This window comes from Anarrhichthys ocellatus, unplaced genomic scaffold, assembly GCF_004355925.1.
Source record: "Anarrhichthys ocellatus isolate YVR2014 unplaced genomic scaffold, GSC_Weel_1.0 scaffold107, whole genome shotgun sequence".
Lineage (NCBI taxonomy): Eukaryota > Metazoa > Chordata > Actinopteri > Perciformes > Anarhichadidae > Anarrhichthys > Anarrhichthys ocellatus.
Genome location: NW_022280137.1, coordinates 179,863 through 189,348, shown reverse-complemented (window position 1 = coordinate 189,348; position 9,486 = coordinate 179,863). Strand labels below are relative to the sequence as shown.

Below are 9,486 nucleotides of genomic sequence, written 5' to 3'. Positions count from 1 at the left end.
GCGCTCGTAGGCCATCTATGCCAGTGTGTTACCAGGCGAGCTGATGAAAGGCTACATGAGTCAGTTCCCCACCTTCCCCAGCTGGCTCGGCAAGTACTCCTCCACCAACAAACATTCCCGCATCGTCCAGGAGCTGGCCTCACACATGGGTTTGAAGTGAGTAGGCCTTGATCGCTACCTGTTAACTATTTACACACACAATCACACTGGAGTGCATTTGAGCGTCTTGTTTGTTTGTCTCACGCAGGACGATGTGCAGCAGACAGGCGGTGAACCTGGACTACTTGCACTACCTGCGGCAGACGCTGCTGAGCCCTCTCCAGAGGCTCGGAGCGGAGGGTGCCGGGGAAGCTGTGCAGCTGCTGGACAACTACCAGCTCATCAAGGAGGACGTGGACAGCATCATGGAGATCAGCGCCTGGGGCGGACAGCCAGACCCCTACTCCAAACTGGACCCTAAGGTCGGCAGGAGGAGGAGGTGGAGGAGGGAGTGTTGTTCAGGGTTTGGTGTTTAGCATGGAAGCAGTGGTCGAAAGTGACTAGAGGATGAAATTGTCATATAATAGCAGTAATACTTTTGACACTTGCCAAACTCCAGTTGCAGTTTTCCACAGTGTGACTTCCCTTCTGTGGAGTCGCTTAAAGCTAGAGGGCAGTTGTTTTCCCCCCACTGATAGTGAGAGTGCTGACAAATATCATTTCAATACAACAAAAGCACCGTCGACGTGGTTATGACATATGAGGCTGTTGATTGCTTTCTGTTCTGGACTTCCTCTGAACACGCTGAGTGTCTTTCTTTGGGGGCGCCATAGCTTCTGCCAGACTCCTATCTGCTGCTGCTAAGGCCTCTACTCCCACCCTCTCTGCCTGTCAAGGTATAATACAGGATGACAGGCATACCATGTAACCAATCAGAGCTAGAATCGGCAGCGACGCTGTGAATAACTGAGTGTAAGAGTGTGAGTTTTGTTGATGGCACTTTGTGTTCTGCTCATGCAACGCCGTTGTTATGGAGTTGATAAACTACTCATTCTGAGAGCGATCGGCATTTTTCTGGTGTTCTCAGTGCGGGAATGTCTCCACAGACACCTCGACTCTGCTATACTGAGGAATACTGGCAGCTTTACTGGGGGCAGGAGGCTTAATCAGCACTGTGTGAACTCCCTTTGCAAGGGCTTGAATGTAACAGACGCTCATTTATATGGAAAAGTCCCGCACGCTAGCTTTAAATGAGTGTCACTCACCCACCTGTCGGATGACTATGTTCTCAACCATCCGCGTTCACCAGAGCTCACCAACTCTACTTCACAACACACACTGTCTCCTCACAGGTGAAGGCAGCATTCACGCGGGCCTACAACAGAGAAGTTCACCTGACGCCGTACTCCCTGCAAGTGGTGAAGAAGGGCCGCCGTGGTGGTGGTGGTGGGGGGGAGGAGTCTGAGTTGGGAGGAGAGGACGTGAACAACGAAGCGCAGGAGTCCGAGGACGAGGGCCTCAAAACCGACGCCATGATCAAAGTGAGAGCATTAACAGCGAGATAACGATGTCAAACCGTTGCATCCCATGCACACTCCTTTGTCTTTCTCTGTTAAATGTCGTCTGTGGCTTGTTCCTCTCTGCAGCAGAAGAGGGCCAAAGCCACCAAGGAGTCGAAGAAGGACGATTCTGGGAAAGACAAAGGAAAGGGGAAAGGAAAGGGGAAAGGCAAGGCCAAGAAATGAGCTATGACCAGAGGAGGAAACTGTCCTGGTCTGCCGCCCTCCGCCCTCACACACACTGTAATATTCTTTCTCAGATCCTTAAATGAGTATCAGAAAGTAGTGATTCTGGTTACTGCAGGCAACTCTAAATGCTAACCCCACTAAGCTAGTAAGAATCGGTTTCCACTTTTTTAACTTCCTGTCGTGTTTCCATCAGAGCGAACACACGCTGTATATTCTCTGGTGGTTCCCTCCATTATCATGTCTATAGAGCTGCGTAGCGATGTGTCTCATCAGGAGTGTAGTGGGCGTCTCCCGTCATGAGATAGTGGGCCGGGTGTTGAGGCTGTAAATAATGTGACTGATGTATAAGTCTGTTCTCTTTGCTACGACTACAATACAGAAATGTTTGAGCTCTACGGTTAGCACTGATGTTCTTGTAAATTGCAATTTTTGTAAAAAAAAAACATTTCATGAGGAATAAAGGAGAAATGTGTCACTCATGAGTGTCAGTGATTGATTTCTTTTACAATTTAACACTTTTATAAAATGGTTTCTGGGAGTTTGTTTTATTTTAAAGATATATCAAACTGAGTTTTTAATAACTTTTTTACACGTACTATACGATGACTGAGTTTTTTCTTTCAACATTATACTATAGCTTATTTTTGACATACACCATGACTTTTCTATGACTTCTTATGGCATACTATTCAATGACCTATGACACAACATATGTTGTTTTTTATGGTATAATATGACTTTTCTGTCTTTAATATAAACTACACCATGCCTTTTTTTTATGACCTACTATACAATTACTTTTTGTAATTAAAAATGTTCACAGTATTTATTATGACATTAAAAACATCCCATTACAGTATGCTATAAAAAAGTCAGTGTATATTTAGTCATTAAGAAAACCATTAAATAGCATCTAATTAAAGTCAATGTATGGTGTGTCATTAAAACAAAGTTAGAGAAAAACTTCCAAAAAAAACAAGCTAAAAAAAAGACAAGTGTTTTCTGTTTTGATTTATTGTCTGTTGAATATCAGCATATCAAGCATCTTTGAAATTCAGTTACTTCACTAATCCCATCATTCAAAACTAAAAGCTGCATATCAGCCATCCAAAATATATATTTGACACATTTAAACAAATAGAAAAAAACATGACATCTATATACATGTGATTTGTTGTTTTCTTCATTGATCCAGTTCATCACTTTGCAGGTATTTGGAACAATCAGGAATCTTCTTTATCTGTTTGACACTCACAGTCTCGGAGCACATCGGACACACCGTCTCCGTTTCCAGCAACCTGGACACACCAACGGGTCAGTGTACGTTTGTTAATGTCACAATGAATGAGAGAAGTGCTTAAATACACTTAATCGCTTCCTGGCAGAGAGTTAGATGAGAAGATCGATGCCAGTCATTGACCCTTTTTTTCAATCTTCTCATCTAACTCGAGGCAAGAAAGCCAAGTCAAGTCAAGGAATCCTAAAAAGAGGTATGGGATGTTGCTGAACTCACACTGGGTCTAAGCCGGAAGTATTTTACATTTATTTGATTGTAATGGAGCATCTCTGTTATCAATAACTAACATCAGACTGTCATCAGTAAGCCAGCTCTCTCGATAACATTTTGTGATTTTGTCTATAAATCTGGACCTTTATAACGATGGTGTCACAATGATATAATGACCCTTCCTTCTTTCTTATCTTCCTTGTTTGAATTGAGAAATAAAAATGATGCCAGTACTGTAAACCAGCAAACTGCTACTGACTAATAAACTCTGTATAATAAGCTTTCTGAATTAAGAGAAGTACCTCAACCTTCCATACATCTGTATATGGACGACTTAAAAGAACGGATAGAAAAAGTTCACTTACAGAATGAACTGAGAGTAGAGCGCTGGGAATTCACAGTGAGGACACACACACCAGTCTTCTTTCAGCATGTGACGGCCCTGAGAGAACGAGCAAAGGTCCAACGATGAAAACACAAGTACAGGGGAAACTATTTTGTCCAGCGAGTGTGAGAAGTGATAAAGTGTTTGTACCGTGGAAATGCAGTAGGGCAGGTTGGTCTTGCAGGACATGCACAGCAGTTCGTTCTGTGGCAGCTGAAAGCCACAGAAGGGACACGGAGTAGTTTCTTCCTCCAGCTCCGAAGTGTCTGGACGTCTGTGACGGGGCCACATATGCAGAGCAGAGAGAGGATGAAGGAGGCAAGAGTTAGACGAACGAGGTGAAACACACACACACACGGGGAAAAAAAGGACAGATTGTTTGGTGACGAGCGTCCAAAGGCACGAAGTGACAGGAGGATCCAGGGACATGCCCACTGGAAATTTATTTAAAATCAGCAATTTGGTGCATTCTGGACATGATATTTATCGCTAGCAAAGGCACCAATGCTAATTCTCTCCTTTCTTAACAATTAGTATCTTTATCAACTTAAAAGGCAACCAGAATCTATATGTCAGTAAAGAACAAAGTTCAAATTCTTGTTCCTTTCATATCAACATATGTAACTGCACACTGACTGATCGACACCAGTACTCCAGTAGTACACTGAACAGACACTTTCCCAACAACCAACAGGTCAAAACAGCGTACGGTAAAAGTTTCTGGGAAAACTCGTGCTTGTGAACTTCAGTTCCGCATGACCTGTAAAATCTTCTTTTCGCGTTAGAGGTAAAGATACTAAAAGGACTATGACGTAATAATAATAATAATAATAATTCACTTAGGATGTCAGTGCCTCTGTAGACGTAGCTCAGCCAACCATGCATATGTGTGAAGAGAGAAAGAGGGAGGTCGGGAGCGAGCAGCAGGAAATAAAAACGGGAGGTGTGAACATTGTGGACCCTCACCGAACCATAGCCTCGATCTTCTTTCTGTACTTTGGGTCGATCTCGTTTCGGTACTCTGGTCTCATCAGCATGGCGGCGAAGCTGAAGGCGGAATTCTTCAGTCCGGCGCGGTGACATTCGATGACCGCCGACGTCAGAATAGGAACAACATCTACACAAACACACGATGACACTGCTGAATAGAACTGAACTGATTCATGGGCTGAACAGCAGATTCTCTGTGGACTCACGAGCTGGAAACTTGCTGATGTTGTTGCTGACGCGAATGAGCATGCGCGCCCCTTTAAGGTGGTCTCCCCTCTTTACATGGACCTACAACACATCATTTACAAAGTCAGACACACTCACGTCATGTTAACATTGAGAAACTTTATCAAGTAACATTCAAGTTTTAGCAAAAAATGTTTTCAGACAAAAATGACTTCCCAAAAAAACACTTTATTCAAAAATCCTAGATAGTCTGTGAACAAAGCGATTCACCATGACGACAGTAAACAAGGGGAGCGAGCACATCGCAGGAGAGTGCTGACCTTGACCAGCAGGTAGGAGTGGAGGATCATTAGATTGGTGGCCATCTCAGCAGGGATTTTAATCTTCTGGGCCTGCAGCTCCGTGTACATGCTGAACAGCACGTCATGAGCGTTACGGTAGTTCCCTGTAGGAAAAACAGAAGCAGGAAACACAACATACGATTAACATGCGTGTATGATTACGGTACTATGTCATTGGCACATTGGAATACGTTTGTACCTGCACACTGCTCCTCTCTGGCGATGATGATGGCGGTGCGAGCAGCCTCCCTGTACAGCTGCAGAGCCATATACAGACGGAACAGGTACTTGGCATCCTGGGAAGAGGAAATAACGATTAAGTTATCCATCACAAGTTTGATGAACAGTGTCACTCAGGGTCAGAATCACAGACAGTCACAGGGTGAAGTAGGGCTGCAGCTTCCATTCAGATTACCTTTGGCATACCGTCGCTCTCTCCCATCAGGTAATCTATCAGCTGATTGGTCAGAGAACTGTCCCTTGCCTGACCCACCTGAAATACACACGCATCCAAAACACTCGACTTAGTGCTCACATCATTCTGAACATGCACTGGGATATTCAGTGTGACGCTCTGCTCTCACCGTCTCTATAGCCATCTCAACAGCCATGTTGTCGTCAGTGTTGGGACACTTCAGGAAGTGGTTCAGGGCCTGAGCAACAAAGACAGAAGACACTGACTAATTGGTTCGAACCTGGTGGATGGGCCAGAGTGAGTCAATGTCCAGGTCAACAGCTGTTTGTACCGATGAATTAAGTTATATAAGGGAGACATAAAGGAGCATTCTTACTCTGCTGTACTGCCCACACTTCTGGAAGAACTTTCCAGCCTGCAGGTGCTTCTTTTCTCCCTCAAAGTAGAGAGCAATGCTCTGGTAGTCCTCCTGCGTCGCCTCAGGACCTGATGAACACACACACAGTCACGCACACCGTTTCACTGGCACTGCAGTGCTACACAGTCGCTATAATCATTCACACACAGACTGACCAATGATGTCCGCATAGACCTCCATTTGCCCGTGCTGCTGTGCCAGTTGGAAAGCTTCGTCGTTGCACTGAGACAGCACCAGGAAGTGGATGGCTGAGCCGTAGTCGTTCAACCCCAGGAAGAACCTGAGGCACGCACAAACATATCAGGTCAATTACACACATGGGGGAAAAAGGAGCAGAGGGAAAGGATTGGAGATGAAACAAATAGCTGAGTCAGACAATGATTTGGCAACAGCAATGTTAATGGTTTAAGTCATCTATCATTCAAGGATGCCAACATCTGCTCCAGGTCTTCACGTGCTATTTGCAGCTTGTCTCTTTATATCATTGTAAATGGAATATGTTTGAGGCTGCTGTGTTTTTGGACAAAAACAAGCTATTTGAAGACTTCAGGTGGCCTACCTGGCCACCATCTTTGCGCCATCGATGCTCTGTGTCTCCCTAACGATGCGTACGGCCTCCTCTGGGCTGTTCAGGTGGTCCAGCAGCACGCGTATCACGTTGTCCCAGTCCTTTGCACTCTCATAGGCCTGTGCAGCGTCTTTATACCTGGTGCACACAGCATTGGATTCATTGGATACATTGGATTCTTATTTAATGGCATCATTTTCTCCAAAGTCACGGACATTCACGCGCTGAGAACTTACTTGCCGTCCGCCTCCTTGGCTTTGGCGTACTGCAGGTGGATCTTAGGAGAGGAGACATGTGGGAGCAGCTCTCCCACCTTCGCCCTAAGTACGGAGTGACATAAAGCGGAACGGTTTCCAGGAGGAGAGATGACGTACAGTTCTGTCTGTGTTGGCATTTGTCTCACCAGTTCTTGCAGCGAATGTAGACGGATGCAGCCTTGTCATAGTACTGTCCTTTTTCATAGAGCTGAGCGGCTTCAGAGAATTGCTGTAAGAGAGGGAAGAAAAACCACAGAAGACGACGTGAACAACAAGCACTCAAAAACACTATCTGATGCTCAGATACATGCAATACTGCAGGAAAAACACACACTATTAACACAAACGCATCAGATGACTGTAGTTCACCGCGCACCTATGACAGGAGGCTTTACCAAAACATATAGTTTACGAGGAGAGAGAGCGAAGGTGGGCTCTCTACCTTCATGCTCTCCAGGATGGCTCCGCACTCCTTCTTGAGGACTCTGCTTGGGTGCTGAATTGCCTGAGCGGCTCCTCTCCTGATGTCACCCATCCTGATGGACATCCTGGCTACGCCGGCTTTACACGTCTCGTCGTGCTCCTGGAACTGCACAGCGAGGGGGAAATGGAGGAAGGTGAGGGCAGTGGAAAGAGGAGACTTCAAAAGTAAGTACAATCAGAATAATATAATTATGAGCAGCACTACTGGAGTGCAACCACAAATCATGAAAAAGAGAATCTGAAAGGATCTAAGCCTGACATACAGAACCTGCCTGAATGCTCACTGTTCTTTGTAAATACAAACAGAGTGGAGCAGACAGCAGGAGATTTGTATCCGACATTAAACGTGGACTGAACACGCCATTGGTTATAAATCACAATATTAGGTTTTTATGCTTCAAAAGAAGTGATAAATCACAAGTGTTGTAAGTTCACAGTTTGACAGCTGGTGAGGTCACATGTGGTAGGAATAGAGACAATCTCAAGTATCCATAGAAACAAGCTGTCATGCTCACAGCTTCAGACTTCTTATTCTGTTATCACTGTGGGAAGTTGAGATCAGATATATTGCACTTACTGTATTATTGTGGGTCATGCCTTTTTCATAGTGTGCTAGAGCGTTCACATAGTCGCCACTACAAAGAGAGAGTGAGAGAGGTTTAAGACAGTGTAGATGAATCAGCTCTACTGAATGGTGTCTGACAGTGTGTGTGTGTGTGTGTGTGTAGAAAGGTACTTACATAAACTCCAGATGCACAGCGTATTCTTTAGATATAAAGGGAATTTGGTCTTCTGCTAGCCTCTTTGCTAACATAAGAGCGCTGTCCCATTGCAACAGGTCTCTCCTCATCTAAAACACGCACGCACACACACACACACACACACACACACACACACACACACACACGCACAGCTGATTAATTCATTCATTAATGACAACATCCAATACAGATGTTCTGTCCCAATATCATTATATTATACTATTCACCTTCAAGATTATCATGGCCAAAAGAATTCACAATAACGATATTATCGAGATATCTGGAGCAAACTTGAAAAGAAAACCCAGAAATAATAATAATAATGCTATCAGTCAAATTCATCTTTATCTTTGGTTATTGTGTGAGATTACACTCAAAGTACACGTGCAGGGAGGTGGAGAGGGAGTGTGTAACCATAACTGTACATGTAAAATGATTAAAGAGGTGCTGGATTATTGTGTGTATTATTAACATATCGACATTCATTTTTAAATATCAGTTATCTTTGATACTGGTATAACGCAAGACATACTAGACCTACTACTGTATATCATTTGTTTATAGCATGACATACTATACTTTGACTTTTTATGGATGTTTTATTGCGTAGTATGCGTACTGTACTCTGTTATGCAGTTCTGAATTTTTTATTACATCCTATGACTTTTTTTACATGGAGTCAGTCTCAGTATTATTGAATGCAAAAAGAAAGGATACACAAATGTCTTTTGTGATTTATATATAAATGACTCCATAAAAATATTTTTCAGCGGACACAAAAAAAGTTATCATTATATTACATATTACATATATATTTCTAACGCAGACACAGATATTTTTAGTTTTAAATAAATGTAGAAATCCACAAATTGTATTGAAAAATATCTTAATTTTCATCAAAAACAAATATTTGGATGTTGTTTATATTCATAAACAAACTGTTGAACCTGTATTTGTGTGCTTTACCTCCAGGGCAGCGATTGGGCAGCCTGAGGACAGATACAGGTCCTGGGCCAGGTTGTAGTCACCAAGAAACATGGCCAAATGTCCTGCCCGTAAATTCATGTCCTCTATACCCTGGACAGGAGAAGACAGAGAGACAGAGAGAGAGAGAGAGAGAGAGAGAAGAGGTGGGGGGGGGGTGTAAGAGAATAGTCTCACTGAAACGATTGTTTTCAAGAGGGTGTGACACGTGAGCCATGGATTATGTGTGACTTCTACCTGGATGCCCTGCAGTGACAGGACCATGCCCACATTGCTGCTCATGCGGTAGACCTGGATGGCCAGTTCGACCTCCATGTGGACCAGACAGGCTTTGCCCACCTCTGCCCAGTCTGTGTTACTACCTGCAGACTTACACAGACAACATGCGTCATGGAACCTGGACAGGAATACACACACACACACACACACACACACACACACACACACACACACACACACACACA

General features: G+C 44.0%; 2 protein-coding genes across 4 annotated transcripts in view; one reads left to right on the top strand and one right to left on the bottom strand.

Moving 5' to 3' along the window:
- rfc1 (replication factor C (activator 1) 1) overlaps positions 1-2,206 on the top strand; it is a 10,420-nt gene extending 8,214 nt beyond the window's left edge. For 2 of the 3 annotated variants that reach the window (XM_031876332.1, XM_031876331.1), the window contains exons 20-23: positions 11-156; positions 248-461; positions 1,332-1,520; positions 1,626-2,206. In XM_031876332.1, the coding sequence (XP_031732192.1) occupies positions 11-156; positions 248-461; positions 1,332-1,520; positions 1,626-1,724 (648 nt within the window). In that variant the 3' untranslated portion in view covers positions 1,725-2,206. The remainder of the gene's footprint in view (positions 1-10; positions 157-247; positions 462-1,331; positions 1,521-1,625) is intronic. The other variant, XM_031876333.1, reaches the window with a different exon arrangement.
- A 43-nt stretch (positions 2,207-2,249) lies between these two features.
- Positions 2,250-9,486, bottom strand: part of wdr19 (WD repeat domain 19) — a 14,561-nt gene continuing 7,324 nt past the window's right edge. Inside the window, exons 18-36 of the mRNA XM_031876330.1 lie at positions 9,260-9,419; positions 9,005-9,115; positions 8,018-8,127; positions 7,855-7,912; positions 7,237-7,383; positions 6,941-7,023; positions 6,774-6,857; positions 6,529-6,675; positions 6,125-6,249; positions 5,928-6,037; positions 5,721-5,789; positions 5,552-5,629; positions 5,336-5,432; positions 5,116-5,240; positions 4,816-4,897; positions 4,586-4,736; positions 3,770-3,893; positions 3,600-3,676; positions 2,250-3,025 (exon numbers count right to left, since the gene is read on the bottom strand). Coding sequence (XP_031732190.1) covers positions 2,911-3,025; positions 3,600-3,676; positions 3,770-3,893; positions 4,586-4,736; positions 4,816-4,897; positions 5,116-5,240; positions 5,336-5,432; positions 5,552-5,629; positions 5,721-5,789; positions 5,928-6,037; positions 6,125-6,249; positions 6,529-6,675; positions 6,774-6,857; positions 6,941-7,023; positions 7,237-7,383; positions 7,855-7,912; positions 8,018-8,127; positions 9,005-9,115; positions 9,260-9,419 — 2,053 coding nt within the window. The 3' untranslated portion in view covers positions 2,250-2,910. The remainder of the gene's footprint in view (positions 3,026-3,599; positions 3,677-3,769; positions 3,894-4,585; positions 4,737-4,815; positions 4,898-5,115; positions 5,241-5,335; positions 5,433-5,551; positions 5,630-5,720; positions 5,790-5,927; positions 6,038-6,124; positions 6,250-6,528; positions 6,676-6,773; positions 6,858-6,940; positions 7,024-7,236; positions 7,384-7,854; positions 7,913-8,017; positions 8,128-9,004; positions 9,116-9,259; positions 9,420-9,486) is intronic.